General features: G+C 35.5%; 1 protein-coding gene across 1 annotated transcript in view; it reads left to right on the forward strand.

The window, feature by feature from the left end:
* DOCK2 (dedicator of cytokinesis 2) overlaps positions 1-23,903 on the forward strand; it is a 559,513-nt gene that overhangs the window by 110,590 nt on the left and 425,020 nt on the right. The window contains exon 22 of the mRNA XM_056811565.1: positions 456-590. Within this exon, the coding sequence (XP_056667543.1) occupies positions 456-590 (135 nt within the window). The remainder of the gene's footprint in view (positions 1-455; positions 591-23,903) is intronic.

A 23,903-nucleotide genomic window follows, 5' to 3' on the forward strand; every position in this document is an offset into this window, starting at 1 on the left:
TGTAAAAAGCCCCTCTCTTCAGAGCATCATTCAAACTTCCTGCACTATTCCCCTCATCTTTAATGCACAACCATACCTAAGTTTGGTCACTAACAGTTAAGGCAATCACTAACCACCTGGATATAGCCTGTTTTTCCTAGTGTTTCTTTTCACTGAATTTATAGGATCCTGGGGCTGGAAGGGATCTTAGAGATCATGTCATTCAGCCTCCCTAACATAATCAACTTTTTTCATTGCTCTTTGTTTTGGAGATTTTTGTATACACATATACACACATATGCAATGATAATTTTATTTTGTCTGTAGGGTTATTTTCATGCTTAGGCATAAATGAGTGAACTTGGATTCACCCACCTTCTGCCATGGATTGATTGCCTCACAATTTGTGCACAAATTAATGTCTGCACCAAGTCCTGGGAAAAGAAGTATTCTGAAAATATAAACTTTTCGTTTAGGAAATTGATGACAGTTCTGAAGACCTACTTGGATACTTCCAGCAGAGGGGAGCAGTGTGAACCTATTCTAAGAACTCTGAAAGCTTTGGAATATGTTTTCAAGTTCATTGTTCGGTCGAGGACATTATTTTCACAGTAAGTACCTGTTACGCAAGAGTGATTGATTAGCTCTGCAATTCCACTGAGATACAACAGTGTTCATGCTGTTGGTGAAACTTGTTCAGAAAATTATAACTAGTTGTCGATCAGAAACAACTTTCTCTTTTTCAATCCTAGTAAAGTACAAAATCATAACAAATGTACCCATTTATCTAAGTACATCTGAAAAAAATCCCTCTAACTGCCTATTTGCCTTAAACTAAAAGCTTAGAGAACAGTATTTTATTCAGCTATTGTGGTCCAGTGCTTCCGGTATTCCTTTGCTTTCTCTTCTCAAGCCACCCTCTTTGTTCTGCCCCAGACATGAAGAGAGCAGTTGAAGAATCTGTATTCAGTATTGCAGAACTCTTTAAGGAGGGTCCTCTGGGCACCTTAGGTGATTTGACATTCATTTGGCTTCAGCAAAGTTGTGTGTAACAGATGGGGAAGGGGTCTGAGGGATAGCTTTTTGTCCTTGAGATTCGGAATCCTACATTTCAGCTGATATGTAGAATACCGTGGAACTATGGACACTGGAATAAATTTAACAATTATTTACTAAATGTCAAAGAATTGGAATTCTGGGATTAGAAATGTAGCCCATGTGTTTTATTTGATGCATTTAAAACATTATTGCATTTATTTTATATGTTTAAAAGCATTATTACAAGAAAGTATCCACAGGCTTCATTGGAATGTCATAAGGGTTCATCAAGCAAAAAGGATTAAAAGCCTCTGTTAGAAAAGATCTAGTCTAACCCCTTCATTTTAAAGTTGAGGAACTTGAAGGTTAGAGAGTAAGAGGCTTGTTAAAAGGTCCCATGAGTAGCAGCACTGAAATTTGAACTCTGGATCTTTTGATTCTAAATTCATCATTCTTTCCACCGTTTCACATGTAGTCAGTAAAGTTAAAAAGTAAAGAATGTAAAGTTTCTTAAGGGTTTGGGCTCAAAAGGAAAGATGAAAGCCTGTTTGTGATTCTGAAGACTATAAGCTTCTTGAGGACAGGGACTGTCTTTTGTCTCTTTTTTTATCCTTATCATTCAGCATCATATTTAATAAATTTAATTTAATAAATGTTTAATGGCACCCCGGAAAAGAACGATGGAAATAATTCTGCATAGTATAGCTCTGTTTTATCAAGGAATGATGAGAAAGGTAGATGATTTAGGCTGAAGAATCTCAAGACACTCGTAATTACTTGGCAGCAGAGGTAGCATTTGGAATATTCTAAAAGTGAATGTTTTTTCTCCAATTAAATTGTAAATTCTGAGGTCAGGGTAATGTATCATACTTCTTAGCATAATGCTTTTTGGTCAGTGAAAATTTGATTGCAAGACAAAAAAAGACTCCAGTAGCTACATACTACCCAATAAGGGAAGTTTTTTTAATAGTTTTGTTTGTTTGCTTATTTTCTTGAATCTCAGAGACAGACAAAAAATACAAAACAGGATTTGATCAGGGTGATTCTGGAGTTTTAGTGAAACTTGCTTCATCTCTAGTTAGTGAAACTACACTTTCCCCAATCCTATACTCTTTCTTCTCTCCTATAGAGTTCTTTCTCCCGGCCCTCCCCATCTTTTCTTCTTATTCTTACTTCTGTCTTGGCCTTCTTACCTTTTATCCCTTCACTGTTTTTGCTTTGCGGCAATTTAGTAGTATAATGTTTAGAGCATTGGACCTAGAGTCAGAAAGACTTGAGTTTAAATGATGCCCCACATAAGTATCTGTGGGAAAGTCACTTAACCACTGTTTGCCTACCTGGTGGGATTTCTGTGAGGATCAAATCAGATAGAATTGTAAAGGGCTTTGAGCAGCACCTGGTACTTAATAAGCACTACATAAATATTGTTGTTCTTGTTAATTTTGCTTCCCACTTCTCCTGGGATGTTATTTTATAAGTATTCTAATCCCTATATCAAAGAACATACAATGCTACTTTGGGCAATTGGCAAATATAGTTGAACTGTTTGGCAAATATAACTTAATTCAATATACAATCTTTAAATATCTACCATGGGCCAGGCTCTTTCCTGGGTCTTAGGGGTCCACAGATAGAAATGGAAACCCTGTCTTCAAGGAGCTTATCTTCTAATGGGTGGATAGGGGTTGGGGGAGAAGACTGCTAAAAAGGCTAATATGATGGCTTCTTTTATGTAACTATTTTTCCTTTATTTTGAGGGAAGGTCTGCGGCAGGGGTGGGAAATTTGGAATGTGGACCAGATTATAGAATTAGAGTTTCAAGGGCCCTCAGAGAGCAAATAGTCTAGTTCCTTCATTTGACAGATGGGGAAACTAAGACCCTAAGAGTATTAAGTGATTTGGCAAAGATTAAAGAGCGAGTAGGAATCAGAGGTGGAATCATGAACCCTGGTCCTCTTTCTGCTTTATGATACTTCTTTTCCAGGGGTTAAGCACATCCCAGGCAACATTTGTATCCATTCAGGACCTGTAAGATAGGGGGTGACTCTTATCTTCATCTGTGCCTTTTTACAAGAATAGAGTGATTTTTGTACTGTTTGCTGGTGTTAAACTTATCCCTTTCCCTATTTTAGCTGTGCTAAATCCTGTAGGGCAATTTGTAGCATTAAGGACACTTCCTCAGGGTTTAGGGCATTGGGAAGCTAAGTAGCATCCTGATCTCATCCCATTCACTGCTTTGGAGTTTCAGAGCCAGCTGGAGAGAGAGGAATGTAATTAGGGCTTCTGTGCTTGTTGGGTCTAGTATTGTGTTTCTGTTTCCTGTCACTCTTTTATTCTCCTTTCCCATGGGTATAATTACAGTGGCTCTATCTCCTATTATTTGCTTCCCTTCCCTTTTCCCCCTTTGTACACATTGCATATATTCCTTTATTGCAGCCAAAGAAAGAATATGTCAGGGAATAGAGCAAGATTGGATGGGGAAGGACCACCCAGTAATAACTGTTACTGTAAGGGACCTAAGAGGTCATCTAGTTCAACCCTTCATTTTTATAGATGAGAAAATTGAGGTGGGAAGGTTAAGTGACTTTACCTCAGGTTACACAGGTGGTGAGTATCAAAGGAAGGATTCAAATGAAGGTTTCTGACTCCAGAGCCAATGATCTTTCTTCTGTACCATGGTGCCTCCTCTGGTCTAGAAGTCTTGAAATTCCATTGGGATTATTCATTTCTTTCAAGTATATCCCTTTCCAGTAGTGAGTGCAGAAAAATCAGATTCTCTTTGGTTCCCTACATACCAATTCTTTCCCCCTTCCTCTGCATCCACATTTAGCAGTTATGGACTATTCTTTCTTGCTTTCTTTTTGTAAAGATATTTTAGTTTACCAATTATATGTAATAACAATTTTCCACATATATTTTCCAAAAGTATACGATCGAAATTGTCTCCCTCTCTTCCCTCCCCCTTTCCAGAGCTGGCAAGCATTTTGATCTGGGTTATACATATATTATCATACAAAATATTTCTATATTGTTCATTGTTATAAGAGAATACTCATATGAAAACAAAACCCTCAAATAAAAGTCCAAATAAACTAAAACGAAAAATATTATACTTCAGTTTGCATTCTGACTCCCACAGTTCTTTCTCTGGAGGTGGAGAGCATTCTTTGTCATAAGTCCCTCAGAGTTGTCCTGGATCATTGTACTGCTGAGAGTAGCTAAATCTTTTGCAGTTGATAACTGTATAGTATTGCGGTTATGGTGTAGAATGTTCTCCTGGTTTTGCTTATTTCATTTTGCATCAGTACATGTAGGCCTACCATTATTTCTTTTTTTAAGTTTTTTTCAATTAACAAGTATTTATTTTACCTCCCTTCCACCCTCTATCCACCTATTTAAAAATAATAAATAGCTAAGCAGAACAAATCATCACATTGATTGTCATATATAAATATATACACACCATATATATGTATATAGCATATATATATATATATTTCTTCATCATGAGTCTTTCATCTCTGTTTGGAGTTTGGTAGCATCATTGGTCTTCTGGAATTATAGTTGGTCAGGGCATTGATTAAGGTTCATAAAGTATAAGCTGATTTTTAGTGAAGTGAGCAGAACCAGGGGAACAATTTATACAATCAAAGCAACATTGTAAAAACCATTATTTCTTTACTTTGCCCTGTGTGGCTGGCAATGTACTTGGTGTTGGGCTGGAATGATATAGATTCCTAAGATTACAAGGTTTAAAAGTAGAAATAATCTGACCATTTGCCTAGGACACACCATCTTCTAATTTTATTTTCCTGTATTTTATTGTTTTGGGGGTTGATGTTTTGTGCTTTTGAATTAGTGATTTACAGATAGATTTTCCTAGCCCTGCTACAGACCTTCCCTTGAAATAAAGGGAAAAAAAACAGTTACACAAAAGAAGCTGTCATATCAGCCAATTTTGACAGTATATACAACAGTCCATACCTTTAGTCCCCTATTCACCATCAAAAGAGAAGAACATACCCTCATTTTATAATGAAGAAAGCAGAGTCTTTGAGAGTTCAAGGAACATGCTCATAGTCATGCTGGTAGTTAAAGGAGTCAAGATTCAAACCCAGGGCATAGGATCAGAGATCTGGAGCTGGAAGGAATCTCAAAGGCAATGAATGAAGACTAACACCCTCATTTCACAGATAAGAAAACCCAAGGAAGACAAATGACTTACCAGATAACACCTGGGTGATGTCCATGGCAGGATCTGAACTCGATGACTGTTCTTTCCATAATACCTTCTACTGATTGTAAAACCCATACTACTTGTAGACTACTGATTGTGAAGCTCATGCTCTTTCCTCTATCCTCTGCTGTCTTGAATTATACCACATTGTCTTGGGCCAAGCTCATCTTCTTTCAACTGGAATCTCAGCAGGGACTATTCTCCAAAACCTTGTAAACTGCACTTTGAGTCCCTGCTCCCTCTCCCATTTAGTGATTCAAACACTATGATGTTCTTTATTGCCCTGAGAACTTTCCTGCAATGACTGACCCCCTGTGAAGTACAATGATTAGTGGGGAGGTGCAGAAATGACTATCTTTCAGATACCAAGTCTTTTTTCCTTAATGTCACGCTGTGATCTTTATCCTAGAGATCACAGTGAAAGCTCTGTTTATTCCCCATTTTGGTTTGAACTTCTGGGTTTATTTGGGTATTGCAGCTTCACTCTTCTCCATGACTGGCATGGATTTACGCAAGCCATTTTTACATTCCTTTGGGCTCTGCCCAGGAAATGAGACCTAAAGCCTAGTAAAAGATTGAAATCATCAAACTCTTTCTCAAAAAAGCAAAAGAACAAAATCCTTCAACTGCTCAAAATATATACATTCTGAAATAACCCCAATGCAGAGAAAGATGCTACCCAGATGCCTTCACCTATATTCTCTCTCTTCTTACACTGTACACATTACTATTTTCCTCATTCTTAGGAGAGGAATGATTTTTTTACTTGAAAGAGCCAGTACAGAGTAAAAAGGTTCAGTTTTTGGAAACTAAAAACACAATGAGACTTCAAGAGAAGACTGTATCTTGTCTGAAATCCTGCCCTTTTGTTGGGGCTCTTGATGTCTTCAATTTTTCCTTGTATTTATTTATTTGTTTATTCATTTTTTAACCTTTACCTTCCATTTTCAAATCAACACTTTGTATTGGTACCAAGGCAGAAGGGTGATAAGGGCAATGGGGTTTAAGAGATTTGCCCAAGGTCACAGTGAGAAAGTATCTGGTGCCAGATTTGAACCCTGGACCTCTCATCTATAGGCCTGACTCTATCCACTGAGCCACCTAGCTTTCCCCTATTTATTTATTTTTAGTTTTTAAAGAGTTGAACTCCATACTTTCTAGACTGAGCCCTAGATTCTATATTTTCTTGGTTCCTTGCTTTAAAGAAAGAACTTTCTGATCTCTGAGGATCATATCAGATTGATACTGGCACCATTACACTATCTATTCATTGTATTTTCTTTTAACATTTATCATTATAAATATGAACTCTACCAAGTGGATATTAGTCATTGTCATCATCATCATCATCATCATCCCTGGACTGGACTTTTTTTTTTAAACCCTCACCTTCTGTCTTAGAATCAATACGGCAGAAGAGTGGTAAGGGTTAGCCAGTGGAGGTTAAATGACTTATCCAGGTTCACACAACTAAGTCTGAGGTCAGATTTAAACCTGGGACCTCACATCTCAAGACCTTATTCTCCATCCAATGAGCCATCTAGGTGCTCCTATTCTGGCCTGGCCTTCTGGAACTTCAGATCCTAAGCTTTCCCCCAGCAATCAGTGACACATTGCTTTGCCAAAGAGCTTCCCTTCCTTATAAGACAATTTGTCTTCTCTGAAGGGTGGGACTTAGCTCTTCCAGTCTCTGCTTTATACTAGCAATGTTCCATTTCCTCTCTGCTTTTGGCAAACAAAGGTCATTTCATTTTCCTTCCCTCTGCAATTATGCTCTTTATTTTTTCTCCCCATGTACCAGGTCTGGCCATAGAATTTTACCACACATCTCTCCTCCATAGTTTGTCCTTCCCAGAACTCCATCCTTCTTCCCCTTAATGGGCAGCATCTCTGTTCTGTTGGAAGGTCCAATCATACTAGGTCAAACAAATCTTAGAATCTCATGCTTTTTCTAGGTAATCTTCAGTGGATGAGAAGTATAACTGACCCAAGAAAGAGAGTCATAGGACAGGGCTTAAGAAGGACCAGTCAATCCATCAGGCAGTAAGCATATATTGTGCAAATGTGAAGTGTCCAGCACTGTGGGAGGCACAGGTGATCTTTGAAATGATTTCAGTTTAATTTCAATCAACATGAAGCTCCATTGTAAGTGAATTGCTTTAACCTGATAGTCGATCAGCAGTCATTTATTTAGTTCCAACTATGAGCCAGGCACTCTGCAGGTCAGCAACTCAAAGAAAAATAGAAAATAACCCCTGCCTTCTAGAAGCATATATCCTTAAAGAGAAATGACACATACATGTAAGAGAAAATATAAAAATATAAAATATTCACAGAAAGTGATGTAATTTGTGGAAGTGGGGACCACAGAAAACTAACTAAAGGAATTAAGAAGGAGCTTGACTTGGGCTGAACACTGAAGGGAACCATGGTGCTAGGTGAGAGGGCTTTGTAAGCATTCCAGGGATGGGGGACAGCCTGTTCTAAGGCATGGAGATGATCAATGCAAGGTCGTATCTGAGAAAGAGTAGGTAGACCAGTATGACTGAAACATAGTGTGTGTGAGGGGAAAAATAGTTAATCAGTATGCAAAGATAAGTTGTCACCAGATAGCAAAGGGTTATAAATGCCAAACAAAGGAATTCACCTTTATTATCCTAGGGGCAATAGGAAGCCACTAACTTTCTCCATCATTGTGTCAGGTGAGATAATGGATGTGAAAATACTTTGCAAATTATTAACCACTACACATTTGAGGATGCATTTTTATGGTTCTCCTTCTTCCTCTTCCTCTATCATTTCCACCTCCACTCCACCCCACAATCTCCAAAGAAAGGAACCAATAAAAAAAATAGTCAGCAAGAGGCTGGCAAAGGGAAATCTCCTGTTCCCAGAATGAGTCACTCTTCTATTCCTGAGAAATAAACTTTCAGTCCCGATGGAACAATTGTACCTGAAATGGTCACGATATCATGGACTGTCAGAGCTGTGCTGGACTTTAGAGATCAATTAGTAGGATTACAGGATCATTAATTTAGAGCTAGAGTGACCTGAGGCCATCCCCTCATTTTACACAGGAAGAAACCGAGAGATAAAGTGAATTACTCATGATTACAGAGCTAGCAGGTGTCTACCTAACTCCAAGGCCAGTGCCTAGCCCTGCTCATTTAATAGATGAGGAAATAAAAATTCTATTGACTAGGGATCATTCTCTACCACTGGGAAAATAAAGTATATCATGCTTTGTTTTGTGTCCCATTTGAATCTTTTTTTGGGTTGCTGGGCTTCCAGTGATTTTGATATCTTTAATAGTTAAAAAAGAGATGGATTTTTATAGCTAAATAGCATACATATAGCACCTTAGGATTGCAAAAGCACTTTAAATATTTTATCTCTTCAATCTTTACAACATCCATATTAAGTGACTTGCCTAGTGTCACATAACTAATAAGTGTCTGTGGCAGAATTCAAACTCAGGTCTTCCTGATTCCAGGCCAGTGCTCTATACACTAAGCAAAAAGGACCTGAACTTCAGCCTTTTAAAAATGTTTATAATTTTTTAATCTATTTTCTGTTTTATTTTATTTTCTGTTTATTGTACTTTTTAATAATAAGACAACAAACACTACTGCCCTACCACTGATTACCTTGAATGCTATACAACTTGGAGCACTGTCTGAAGCTAAGAAGCTGAAACTAGAGGACATATTTCCATGATACTTTCTGCACGATTTTGTATTCCTATCTTCTTCTGACCTGCTTGCCTTCTTACTATGTAAATATTGTACATCAACTTATTCTTTGGGTCATGAATAAATTAGGCTTCTGTGCTCCCTCCTCTCCCTATCCCCCTCTGGTGAAGTTCAGTCCTATTGAGTATGATGACCAATTCTTATACTTTTTCTGTTTTAAACAAATAAAAATTTAACTCAAAGGTATTTTCTGATATCACTGATTTTCCTTATTCTCCTATAAATATATGAAAAGAACATAATCTATGTTTTACCCAGCCATGACTATGATACCCATTGTACTATTTGTTTTTTTCTTATATGTATATATATATATAATTTATCCTGAATATATACATATATATGTATATATTCAATTTTGCCTGAAACCTGTTTTGGGGGATTTTTGTGTTTATTCCAGTAATGGCTCATTTAACTATAAGATCAACACCATACAGTAAAAACAGTATTTGATATGGAAGCAAAAGACATGGATTCAAATCTCAGGTCAGGTACCTCCCTGGTTTTTCCCTTTATAAAATGAGATGATAGTACAAGATGGCTTCTAAAGCCTTTTTATTACTCAAATCTTGAACCTATCATCCTAGGGATGTAGTTCATTGAATGCTCTCCAAATAATGTTATCTTGGCATCAGGACAGAACAGAGAATTGTTATCAAAAAGATGCTGTTAGCCCAGTGACATTTTAAGTTTATGATAAGCTTTATGATCTTACTTCCATACTTCAAAGATCTGTAATTCTGTCAGTATGGGCAACCTCCCTGTAGACAGAGAAAGTGACCCTTCTGTGAATTGGCAGATAAGTCTTTGGGAGTGCCTGTGGCTAAATAAATAAAATCATGCCCCTGTCCCCGGGCTGGTGTACTGTTGGGCCATTCCAAAGTAAGCCAGATAGATGGTATTCTGTCACCATCACCACATGTAAGACCTTTCTGATTTGTTAGCTGTTGATGGCATTTGCCTTCGCCTGAGATAGCTTTTGACACTTTGGATTACCTTATAACACTATGTCAAAGCCCTGGTGGACTGGAGTGTGGGATGAATGTTTGCAGTGCTTAGAAGAGTCATTAGTTTGTGTTGCAAAAGTTAGAAACATGGGACCATAGAAGGTTGAGTGTCTATGTATCTTATTCAACAGAATGCTTTTTAAAATTTTTTTTTATTTTTTGAAAATAAAGTATTTGCTATTATTCCAAATGTTTACAAATCCAAACAAAACAAGTATTTTCATATATAAAGAAAAAAAGATATTACACAAATGAAATCATAGATTCCTATATGTTAAACTTACTTTTCTTCATATCTACATTATAGATCCCATCTACTAGTGTACCAACCCCTCCCTACTCTCCCTGAATCACATAGGATATTGTCATGGAGGCCAACATATTCATATAAATTAATTCTTTCATGTTTTATCTTTCTGTTCGCTTTCTGGAGGTAACATTTTCAGTTTATTCTTTTAGTATTAGGTCTGTGGCTGTGTATAATGTTCTCCTGACTCTATTCATTTCACTGTTCATTATCTTGAACTCTTTCTGGAATTTTAAAAAAATCAGTTTGTTCATCATTTCTTATGGTCCAGTAGTATTCCATCAAATCACATACTGCAACTTGTTTAGCCATTCCCCAATTGATGGGCATCCCTTTAGTGTCTAATTCTTTGCACTACAAAGAGAACTGCTTTAAATATTTTGGAACACATGGATTCTTTTCCTCTTTCCCTAATTTCCTTGGGAAACAGATCCAACAAAGTTATTTCTGGGTGTACAGGTATATATAATTTTATAACTCTCTAAGTGTAATTCTAGATTGCTCTCCAGGGCATCAGTGTTTACATTTTTCTACATTCCTTCAAACATTTTTCACTTTGCCTTTTGTCATTTTAGCCAGTCTGGTGGGTGTGAGGTGATGATGTCTCAGAATTATTTGATTTGCATTTCTCTACTCAGTAGTAATCTGTAATATTTCCTCATATACCTATATATGATTTGAATTCTTCATCTGAAAATTGCCTCTTCATAGCTTTTGTCCATTTATCAATTGGGGGGTGCTTTTATTCTAAATTTGTTGATGTTCTCGATATAATTTGGATATGTGCCCTTTATCTGAAGGGCAACATTTTTTTCCCAATAATGTGTTTATGAATTGCCTACCACAGACAGGGGACTGTTTCAGGCACTGAAATAAGAAGAAAAAAATGTAGCTTTGAAAACTCTCCTGTGATTGGGTCTCTCCACTATTGCAGCAGTATCATACAGGAGTGTGACAAGTCCAATTATGAAATGACTTCATTTGTGAATTGGCTAAATAGTGTATTGAGTAAGATGCTAGACAATCTATTTGCCAGAGGTGTCCTCTAATGGAAAGAAGATGTCTTCTGAAAAGACTAAATAAAAGAAGGAATTCCCATTTGTAGTTTTCCAAATATGACTATTCATAGATTACATCTACTAATTGCATTGAGCCTTGGAACAATACATACAAAGCCCTCTCTGTGAAAGCCACAGAAATGTCAAAGAAATCAGTTTAACTATAAGCACTGGAAAAAAACAGGGAAACACAAAATACATATTATCCAGTTTATTGATGCAGCAGGGGAGGTGCTATATGTAGACAGAAATATAGTGTCATGCTAGGAAATAGAAAGATCTGAGTTTGAATCTTGCCTCAAAAACTTACTAACGGGGCAGCGGGGTAGCTCAGTGGATTGAGAGCCAGGCCTAGAGACGGGAGGTCCTAGGTTCAAATCTGGCCTCAGACACTTCCCAGCTGGGTGACCCTGGGCAAGTCACTTGACCCCCATTGCCTAGTCCTTACCACTCTTCTGCCTTGGAGCCAATACACAGTATTGACTCCAAGATGGAAGGTAAGGGTTTTTAAAAACAAAAACAAAAACAAAAAAAAACAAAAAACAAAACAAAACAAAACTTAATAACAATGAGACAAGAGACAAATCCTTTAACCTCACCAAGATTCAGGTGCCTCATCTATGAAGGGAGAATAATAATAGAAAGTAAAACAGTGTTGTTGTGAAGATCAAAATGAGAAAATTTGTTTTCAACTTTGCTAACCTTAAAATACTATCACTATGTACATGTGAACTCATATATTAGATTAAATTAGATAATAATAGTTATAAATTAGGAAGGTAATTACTACTATATGTTATAGAGAGAATATGTGTAGATCTATATGTATATATGAGTATATGCATATATATGTACATATATACACACTTGTACGTATATAGTAGAGTGTTAACACTAGACATTACAGTGACAGTTTGCATTTTAAAAAGCATTACCTTTGGAAGTTCCTAATAGTAATGAAATCATAGGTCCAATAGAAATCCTTATCATTATCATTGTGATCACTATCATTATCACCACAATCTTTTCCTCTCCTTCTATGGAGGTCACTTAGAAACTATCCTAGGACATGATACTTTCTATTTTCCTTTTATATTTAATGCTCCATGGACTATTATAGAGGTGGATAAGAAAACTAATTTTCTGTTGTTTTTTAAATAATTAAATATGTTAGGATATGGGCTCATTCTTCAGTGGACTCACTGAAAGCATTTTTTAGGATAACTCCAGTAACAGATGGGACAATGAGGATGATATGTATCTCCTCCTTTTCCAATTTGATTTTGATTTCTGATAAATTACTATAATCTGAAGATTTTTGTTCCACATTGCTTTGGGAGTATGAGTACTTTTTATGATAATATGTACCAAAAACATACTTTTAATTTTTTTGTGTGTGAATTAATGTGACATCTAGATGCTAATATTCCAGTTCTGGTATAGTTTACTTGCTGAACTTGAATCTCAAGTTGAACATATATCAAGGATATCTAGAGGTTAGTATGGGGATTTGTTACTTGTGAGTTTATGAAATACCATGAACCTGTATAACCAGCAACCAGAGAGTGTTTTGCTATGTATTGGATGGATGCTACATTTTTGCAGTTTGTAGTATGAGTTGCATAAATGAATACCATTCATTTAACCAGTCACTAATAGACATTGGCCACTAATGTAGACTCCTTAAGAATAACCTATCATTTCTAGCAGATATGAATTGGTTCTAAATGGTCTTCATAGAGCAATCTCTTTATATAAATGTGACAACCATTTGTTTAACCCTTCTTTGTCGGCATAATTGTTGGTTGAGTTCATGGGATTGTCATCCTTGGAGGGTCTTTGGAGTGTCTGTTCTTGCATCTTAGTGATTATATATGCATTTTTGGAAGTAAACCACTTTTTCTTACTTACTATTAACAAATTCAATATTATATGCCTCTTTACTTTTGGCTGGCAATATGATGGTTTGTTCCAAAAGTATTTCTGAACTTCTTTGATCTGCTCATCATATGTTCTAGAAATGTCTATTAAAACTATTCCTTTTTTTAAAAAAAAATGAGGAATGTTAATTTTTAGAGTGATGAGCTCAAGTGTTTTGTTAATATTCACAGGTTTTTGCTGGGATTCAAATCCAAATATGGCCACAACTTCCTTCTTGCTTTCTTTTTGCTTGATTTGTTTATCTGTAGGCAACAAGATCTTAGAACTATTGCCTTTGTATTCCAGTTCAAGTTGGCAGTCAGATTCTTGTTTATTGCCTCTAATCTTTGTTTTTCCTTGGTGAACATGAATAATTTTGCATTTATTGAGTTCAAATGACATTGGAGAAATATGAGATGACAGGTGTTTTATATATTTTTTATCCCTAAAATTTGTCTTAGAACAGATACAAGTATTGATTCCAAGGCTTAAGAGTGGTAAGGCTTGGCAATTAGGGTTAATTAACTTGCCCAGTGTCATACAGTTAGGAAGTGTCTGAGGCTAGATTTGAACACAGGACCTCCTGTCTCCAGGCTTGGCACTCTATGCACTGAGTCACTCTTAGCTACTCATATTTTATATGTCTTTAAATAGTGATACAGTTTGAAAATATTCATTTATATCAAGTAATTAATTACATATTTTATTCAATTCCCTACTTACCTTGGGAGTCATACTTAGTTCTAGTTAGGGGAGTATAAGAGATATAAGGAGAAACAGAACCATAATTAAATTAAAGTCTTTGAAAAATACCACAATTTATGTCAGTTACTCTGCTAATGATATGTTTTAAATAGGAAATAATATTCCATATAGACATCAAATATTTTATCTTTTTCAATTATATTGAAATGTCTTGTAGATTGTCAGTAAATATACACGACATGAATGCAGAATGGAGTCAAAGGCTTAAGTATTATGTAGGGCTTATAGGTGGCTTTTTCAGTAGTGCCCCTGGTACTTTTTGGCACATTTATCTTTCTCATCAATCAATATTCCATTTTCTTGTAATAGGGATGTATTTTTAGTGATAGAAGTTGTGAGTGCTTTGTATAAAGTATATAGACATGTAATTTGTCCATATTTGGAGGGATCACTGGGGTTTGCATCTTTTTGTAGTAGAAATATGATACTTTCTATTAAGAAAGATGATATTAGATTTGCATCTAAGAAAAAATACTGATAAAGTGCTTTGCTAGTAATTTACATACCACTTTGAGGCATTTGTTAAGTAATTATGAATCTTATATGGCCCCATGCTTTGCAGATTTTCAGAGAAGCCAGCGTTCCAGTCATCTTGCCTGATGTAACTGGACTTTCGTTCATTATCTTAATGAAGTGTAAATATTATGTTTTTTTGATCCAACTTGCATTCATTTTGAGCTTCTTGTAGCCATGGAGATGGCCAGACCTTTTCCATATCCTGATATTTTGGAGTATTACCTCTCATCTCTAATTTCTTTGCTTCTCAAGCCTCTGTAGTAACATTTTTGATTAATGTTTAATTTTAATTTTTTCTTTGTGCTGCTTTGCTTTATTATATCATTTAAACTTTTGAGTTTCACTTTTAATTGCTGATTAAGGAAATCTAAGATTTCAAATATATTTTCTGTATTCTATTCTGCATGTTCCTCTTCTCTCTTCCTTTCCCTTTCCCCTCTTCTTTGTTCTCTCCTCTTCTCTCCTTGACTCAAAATACAGGCTCTATCCATTGGATCACCTAGCTGCCCACACTTTATAATGCTAGTATTCTTCCAATGGAAATGCTTTTAGCTATGAATCATGGAATATCATAACCCTGGAAGAGTTAAAACTATAAATTATTCAAAGCACAATGGAAGGAGATTTGGTAGTTACAAGAAGGCTATAGCAGACTACATGTAATTACTTTTATGTAAGGAATGGCACAAAATGCATTTTTAAAGATGGAAGTGGTGATGCTGCTGATGATATCAGAATGTCAGGGTGGTAAAGGGGTAAGTATACTGACTTTGAAGACAGAAGTCATGAGTTCAAAATTTGCTTCTGATTCTTCCCTAGTAATCTTGAGCAAGTCACAAAACCTCTTTGGCCTTGGTTTCTTCACCTGTAAAAGACCTTTAAGATTATTTTCTAGCTTTAAATATCCAATCTTTTGATCATCCCTGGATTTGAATTTCTTCTCTGTAAAATGAAAGATTTAATTAGATTATCTCTGTGATGTCTCTCAACATTAAATCCATGATCCTATGATTTCTGGAATTGACATGATCTTTTAATATTTGTAAATTTCTTTATATGCACAACCCCATGTGATCTTTTCAACAGTAAATACTATAGCTATATTGTCCCCCTTTTATTTTATTTTATTTTTATTTATTATTATTATTATATTTATTTTATTTATATGTAACTGAAAAAGGTGGTAGATACCGAAATGGTAGATTGGGAGCCCTGAGATACTAAAAATACAAGGGAATGGCTTCCAATGGGTTAGGTACATTTTTCATGGAGAATTTATGGGAATCCACAGATAAGATTAAGAAAGGATGAGAAGTCATGGAGGGATTGTGTACTATACTCCAACTGAGGAAATCTTAGATCTGCCAGACTAGAGTATGTATTTGGGATAAGGAGATGAAATAGTTAGCAAATTCTCATCCTAAGTTCTCTGGTTTCCTGATATTTAATTAGAGACAAGAAAGAAAGAAAGAAAGAAAGAAAGAAAGAAAGAAAGAAAGAAAGAAAGAAAGAAAGAAAGAAAGAAAGAAAGAAAGAAAGAAAGAAAGAAAGAAAGAAAGAAAGAAAGAAAGAATATCCAGGACTTTTGAGTGGAAGAGGCAATAATAGTCTGGGTTTTGCAAAGGGAAGTAACTACAGCTAATGTTCTAGAGTGGTTTCTCCCTGCTGTCCATTCTTTTGGTCCTTTCTTGGAAAGCTGAGTGCTAAGAGATCATTCCTTGGTAAGAGTTTGCCATTCAGCCTAATATTCTGTGAAAAGCAGTGGAATAAAGGGTGAGATACAGGTTTTGCTGGTGGTTTCGATGTCCTTGTAAGTGGCTTAGTTGCCTAGGAAGAGATTCTCTGTGTTCTAGCTACTTAAGGAGAGAGTCATGGATTACATGATCCATTCATTCTTTCAGGAGAGAGCAGGAGGCAATTTTCTTTTCTTGTTAACTCAGTGTTAGCAGTTGGAGAGGGCACGCGCTGACTCTGTAATTGTTCCAGTGCAGGAAGGGGCTGTTTCTGTCAAATGCCGATGCTGACAGTCCCTTAGAGAATGGCTCTGGCCGAAGATCAATTTAGTGAATAAATATGTAGATTTAGGAAATACATTGGTAAATCCCTTGTAACTAAATTCAGACATGCTGGATAATAAGAGTCCAGGTTGCCAGAGGGGTGTAATTCACTAAGCTAAACATAATTGTCGGGAATAAGGGACTGAATTGTGCTGACTGCCTGCACTTTGTGATCTACATCAGATGCACTTGGAACAGTAACCCCAAAGCCAAATGGCTATCCTGAAGAAGAAATAACATGCATCTCTGTGTTGTTAGTACCCTTCTCTCTGTCTTTCTAGGTGATAGCTAAATGGCCAAGTGGATAGAGTCCTAAGCCTGAAATCAGGAAGATATAAGTTAAAATATTGTCTCAGACACTAGCTGGATGACCCTGAACAAGTCACTTTACCTCCCTCTGCCTCAGTTTTCTCAACTGAAAAATGGAAACAGTAATGACACTTACAGTTTAGGGTTGTTATAAGGATCAAATAATATAAAATTTATAAAGATGCTTAAGACAATGCTTGACACATCCCTCCCTCCCTCCCTCCCTCCCTCTTCCCTCCCTCCCTCCCTCCCTCCCTCCCTTCCTTCCTTCCTTCCTTCCTTCCTTCCTTCCTTCCTTCCTTCCTTCCTTCCTTCCTTCCTTCCTTCCTTCCTTCCTTCCTTCCTTCCTTTCTTCCTTCCTTCCTTCCTTCCTTCCCATCTGGAAATGTTAAGGACTTTGGTCTTGAGTTGGGGTGAATATATATATATATATGTATATTCATATTCACTTCATTACTGTAATAGATTATCCCTTTTGCCCTTTAAACCCTCTCCACCAAAATATCCTTTCCATATATTCTTAGATAAGGATTAACTGGAACTCCAGAGCATGAAGCAATATTTTTTGGTCAAAAGATTTTTAGACCTAGTTGTGGCCCTACCACTCTCTGCCTGTTCATATGTGGTCTCAGGAAATCAATTGTTCTGTGCCTTGAATTCCTGATTTGTAAAGCAGGAATAATAAATACTGGTCTTACTTACCTCATAGAGTTATTGTGAGGACATCATGTAAGAGAACTTTTCCTGAAGAATATAATATGCTGTATTAAAAAAAGAGAAAAATAGATGATGTTTATATATTGCTTTAGAGTTTACAAAGTACATTCAAATGGATTATCTCAGAGAACATCAAAATATCCCTTTGAGGGAGGTTGAGTTACAAGAAAAGACACTTACTGGATGTTTATTGACTGACTATAGGAAATAATAGAAATTCAGTAAAGTTCTAGATAATATGCAATGATATATGAATGAAAGACGATATGTTGGTCATGTGGAAAAAGTTTAGAAATAACCGATGGATCATCCTATTGCTTCACTGTAAACCTCATATAAAAATAATTTTTAAACAAAAAAATGAAGAAGGCCCACAACACATTGAGCCGAACTCTTTTGATGAATCTATGAGAGGACAGGGATAAGAGTTAGATAGAATGGACAAAATCCTTCTGTATCTTTGAAGAGCATCACATCATTGAGATTACAAATTCATTAAGTATTTAAAATATATTTATGTTCTTTTTTACAGATGAGCTATAAAGAATAAAAAAGCTAAAGCTTAGAGAGGTCAAATGATTCATGTAAGGCCAAAGCTTCTAGATCAACAATGAAATTATATTATTTCGGGACATAGTTTTTTATTCCAAAATGTGAACCTGCCAGTAACAAGTAATTTTATTTTTTCTCCATTCAACTCCTCCATACAACTTATAATGCTACACTGTCTTTGTGCTGCAAGGTGGAAACTTTGGGATGAATGGAAGGAATGAAGGAAGGAAAGAAGGAAGGAAGGAAGGAAGGAAGGAAAGAAGGAAGGAAGGAAGGAAGGAAGGAAGGAAGGAAGGAAGGAAGGAAGGAAGGAAGGAAGGAAGGAAGGAAGGAAGGAAGGAAAGAAGGAAGGAAGGAAGGAAGGAAGGAAGGAAGGAAGGAAGGAAGGAAGGAAGGAAGGAAAGAGAGAGGGAAAGAAAGGGAGAGAAGGAAACAAGTATTTATTAAGCATTGGTAATGTGCCAGTAATTGTGCTAAGCTCTTAAATATAATAATTATAACAATAAACACTAATAGCAGCTAACATTTATATAGCACTTACTGGGTGCCAGGTTCTGTGGTAAGTACTTTATATTATTATCTCATTTTATCCTCATCACTACCCTGGGAGATAGGTGGATTATTATCCCCATTTTATATATGAGAAAAGGCAAACAGAGCTTAAGTAATTTGCCCAAGGCCATATAGCTAATAAGTATTTGAGGCAGAGTTTGAAATGAAGTCTTCCTGACTCTAGGCCAGAGCTCTTCTATGACAGCTACCTGCCTCTAAATGCTTTTGTCTGACTATGAATTAGATAATATATGTGAAAAACCTTGAAAAATATCAGATAGTATGCAGATATGAAGTGATAGTCCTCAGGATCACTAGGAAATTCCCTGTGCTCATATGTGTATGGAACAAGTTGATGATTGGCAGCTAGAGGAAGTGGTGAAATCCGAGGCATATAGACGAACCTGTGTTTTGAGACTTTATTTCAAATGAAAATAGATAACAATATCTAACTTGAAAAATGGTTTTCTTTAGACTTCTTGATATGTGCTTAGATAATTTTAGAGTGATGGTTCTCAGAGTATGAGGATCTTTGGAGGGAATCTCCAGAATTTCTTCACAGAATGCATGAGGTCAAACATTTTCATAACAATACTAAGAAATTTTCATTTTAAATATAATAAATATGAATAGCTCTAAATTACATAAACCAAAGATTTTTGAGGGGAATGACTCCTCAGTAATTTTAAAATTTTGTAAAGGGGTCTGGAGACTAAAATGTTTGAGAACCACTATTTTAGAGGCATAAATACCTATAAAATGCAATTAGTATTACATCTTCACTCTGGAGTGGGATTTGATAAAGAATCAAAGTTCTTTTGTGGACACCCTCCAAGGTAGGGTTTAAGTTGATGAAGGACCAAAAGGCTGTGTGACTACTAGACAGCTACAGGCTTGACTAGATACTGTCTGAGAAACCTCCCTTGGAGAGACCTGGAGATTCTGTGACTTTGTTACAAGGTGGTCCCAGGGCATGTTCCCCAAGCATAATATCACATTTTGCCTCTGCAAAACATTTGCTTTCCCCAGAGTTTAGGCTGAAGTTTTAATAATGAGAATCCATGACTATAATAAAATTCAGAATCGTAGTCATGTAATGATAGAATTGGAAGGGACCTGAGAATCAGAATTAAAAATCTGACTTAAAAGAGCTCTCAGTCCTATTGCTACCTGAAAAAAATCTCGATGATGTTTTCATGTTATCATCCAGCTTTTTCTTGAAGACCTCCAGTTAGCGAGGCCCCACTACCTATTTGGGTAGCTTACCCAATCTTTGGATAGCACAGATTATTAAGAAGCTTTTCCATAGATCAAGTCTAAATTTTCCTGTTGTCATGTTTTATTTATTGTTCCTGGCTATGCCGTCTAGGGTCAAGTAGACTAAGCCTACTCCTTCTTTCATTTAATAGCCCTTCAAATACTTGATGACAAATATCATACTATAGGTTTTTTTTTTCATTTCATCTAAGTGATCCATACATAACATAGATCTGAAGCCTTTGGCCATTCATGCTTTCCAGCTTATTGATATAATTCCACAAATTGGGTAATCATAGTATTTTAGATATGGTCTGACCAATAAACAGTAAATAAGGATTATCACTTCCCTAATGCTGAACACAATTCTCATAATGTACCTTAATTACATTAACTTTCTTGGTTTCTATATCAAATTGTTGATTTATACTGAATTTTCAGCACACTAAAACATTGAGATCTTAAAAAAAGTCAACTGCTGCTTTGCCATAACTTCTCCACTTAGCATATCAGTTGTTTTTGGAAACCAAGTGTAAGTTTTTACTTTTATGCCCATAAAATGTCATTTAATTAGATTTGATCCTATGTTCTGTCATGTCAATATCATTTTGAATTCTTGTTTCTGTCATTGTGTGTTAGCTACTCTTCCCAGATTTGTGTTATTTGTAAATTGGATAGCCACATCATTGAAATATAGAAACTTTGTGTATTCTTTTGATATTAAATGAGACAACATAAGGGAGATATACCTGTTAGTCCTTTTTAATATTATTATTCTTAATTTTCTTTGGCAGCTTCAGTTTACTCTGAAGTTGTATGTAGCTCCTACTATTATTCTTTCAAGACTTGACCATGATTTTTTATTATATTCCATTACCTGCCCTTACTTCCATCTTCTAAGATGTCTTTTAAAATTTAAGTTGACTGGTAAGAACTCAATGCATCCACATTTGTTTCTGGACAAATTTTTCCTTTTTTTCTTTATCAGGATAATTCCTCTTTATATGTTCAGGATTTCATCCTTGAGATCTTCCCATCTTTCTTTGACTAACTTTTCTTAAAGAATATCATACCACTTTATTTCAATTTGTTTCACTTCAATTCAAATTATTTTAACTCATTGAATAGCTATTAAACACCTACTGTGTGCTAGCACTATGCTAGGAGTTAGGGATATGCCTTAAAGAGTTTATGTTTTAATGGAAAAGTGTATTTCTTTTCTCAGATATGTCCTAGATCTCCTTTGGAATCTACTTTCTCAAATCTAGTATCTAGGCTCCCTTTTCTTCACTACATCTCTGATTCTAAGGGGGTCTGGTCACTGTCTCCCCAGATTTTTCACCCCAAAGACCAGATCCTTTTTATGAGCAAAAAAAAAGATTCAGAATGGAATTTTCCCTTTTCAGTTCCTTGACTTCAGAAAGAGGGAATATGAAGTCAAGAAGTCATTAGCTACTCTGCTTTTAGAAGAGAGAACACAAACAAAAAAATGCATATGTAATTGAAATCCCCCCTCATGTCTTTGTGCCAGGCTTATGTTCTCATTCCCCAATTCTATGTCAATTTCTTCTTTCTGTCTGGGTGGTCTAGAGTATACTCCAATGACAATATTGCTTCTTTTTTCTTCTCCACTCGTTTCCTCCTAAATATTCTCTACCATGCTTCATTCTGTCTCTGGTTTTTGTATTTTCTCACATGACTACATCTTCCTAATGTACAGTATTGCTTTGTTTCCATTCCTTTGAACATACTTGATTTTTACTGAATGCTATACCCAATGTTGTGCTAGAAAATATTTAACAACCAGCTCTCTAGAAAAAAGGTACACATTTTAGGTTTTAGTTTACATGATTTAATTTGAATAACTTTTCTCAATTTAGAAATGAACAAAAATAATATATCAAGTCCCAGTTTGTAGTATTTGATGATTTCTAAGGTATAAATCTTCATATTGAAATTTTAACAATTGGTCTCACAAGCCAGTATGATGTGACTCTTATACATCACTTGTACCACACCATATACATATTCTCTTTATTTTTTATCTGGAAGAACAAAAGGTCAAGAATATCAAGGGAAATGAAAAAAAAACATCAAGGAAGGTGACCAACAGTACCAGATCTTAAACTGTACTACAAAGCAGTAAAGTTTATAATACAAGTTATTCTTCAATTGACAAATGGTCAAAGGATATGAAAAAGCTATTATCAGATGAAGAAATCAAAATTGTCAATTATCAGATAAAAATGCTCTAAACCACTCTTGATCAGAGAAATGCAGAATAAAACAACTCTGAGGTATCTCACACCCCTCAGATGGGACAATATGACAGTAAAAGTAGGTGATAAATATTGGAGGGGATGTGGAAAAATTGGGACACTAATACATCATTGATAGAGTTGTGAACTGATTCAACCATTCTGGAGGACAATTTGAACTGTGTTCAAAGGGCTATAAAACTATGTGTACTCTTTGATCCTCTAATTCCATAATTGAATTTGTATAGCAGGGAGATAAAATAAAAGGGGGAAGAGATCTGCTTATACAAAAATACTTATAACGGCTCTTTTTGTGGTGGCAAAAAATTAGAAATTAAGAGGATTTCTATCAATCGAGGAATGGCTGAACAAATTGTGGTATACAATGAAGATGGAATACTATTGTGTTATAAGAAATGATGAGCAGTATGACTTCAGAAAAAGCTTATAAATATCTGTATGAACTGATGCAGAGTGGAGCAAGCAGAACTGAGAGAACATTATATATAGTAACAACAAAATTGTATGAAGCTCAACTGTGAAAGACTTAGCTACTCTCAGCAACACAATGATCTAGGACAATTCTGAAGGACTTATAACAAAGAATGCCATCCAATTCTAGAGAAAGAACCATTGGAGTGGGATGCAGATAAAATCATATTTTTTCTCATTAGTTTATTTATGGTTTTATTTTGGGCTTTGGTTTTATATGAGTATTTTCTTATAACAGTGACCAATATAGAAGTATGTTTTGCAGAATAATACATGTATAATGCAGATCAAATTAAAGGGAGAGAGTCCATTTAGATCTTATAATTTTGGAAATCATATGCTGAAAATTTTTATAATGTAACTGGGAAAAATATCTTTGAATAATATGGAAAAAGGGATTAAAGAATGAAATTATTTAGAGCATTCTAGTCCAACATTTTTATTTGATAAATGAGAAATGAGGCAGAGAGCTGTGAAGTGTCTTGAAGGTTGCACAGATAATTAATAAAAAGGTTGAAATTAGAACAAAAGAGGCTGGAATTATAGTCTTCAACTGATAAGCAAATGTCTTCCTTCTTGCAAACTTCCAAATCTTCTATGAGTTTTAACATTAATTATGGAGTCACCAAACAATGGTGGGTGTTGTGGTCATTTGTAACCTGGGCAATCCATTTTAATAGTTGTGTCTGACTCATAATCATTTCATAGGTAGTAACACAGAGTAAACTCTTGTCTTTATCCAGAATTGAGGGAATTTGGCAAGAACAAACCAGAAAGAAGGTTAATAATAATAAATGAATGAAAAAGCATTTATTAAGTACTTATTATGTTCCAAGTATTGTTTTAAGTGCTGGAAATTCAAGTACAAATTATTCTTTTTTTTTAAAAATGTTTTTATTGTTGTCTTCTGTCTTTTACATCATCAGTTTTCTCTAGTATTCTTATTCTTCTCTTTCTTGTAAGCATCCCATATGCCAAATAGTATTTTTTATCTGAAGATATTTTTATTTATTTTTATTTTTTCCCAAACTCTTTTATTTATTTAGTCAATTTAGAACATTATTCCTTGGTTCCAAGAATTGTATTCTATACCTCCCTCCCCTATCTCCATCCTTCTCGTGGCCCACTTA

This window comes from Monodelphis domestica, chromosome 1 (assembly GCF_027887165.1).
Source record: "Monodelphis domestica isolate mMonDom1 chromosome 1, mMonDom1.pri, whole genome shotgun sequence".
Taxonomy (NCBI): Eukaryota; Metazoa; Chordata; class Mammalia; order Didelphimorphia; family Didelphidae; genus Monodelphis; species Monodelphis domestica.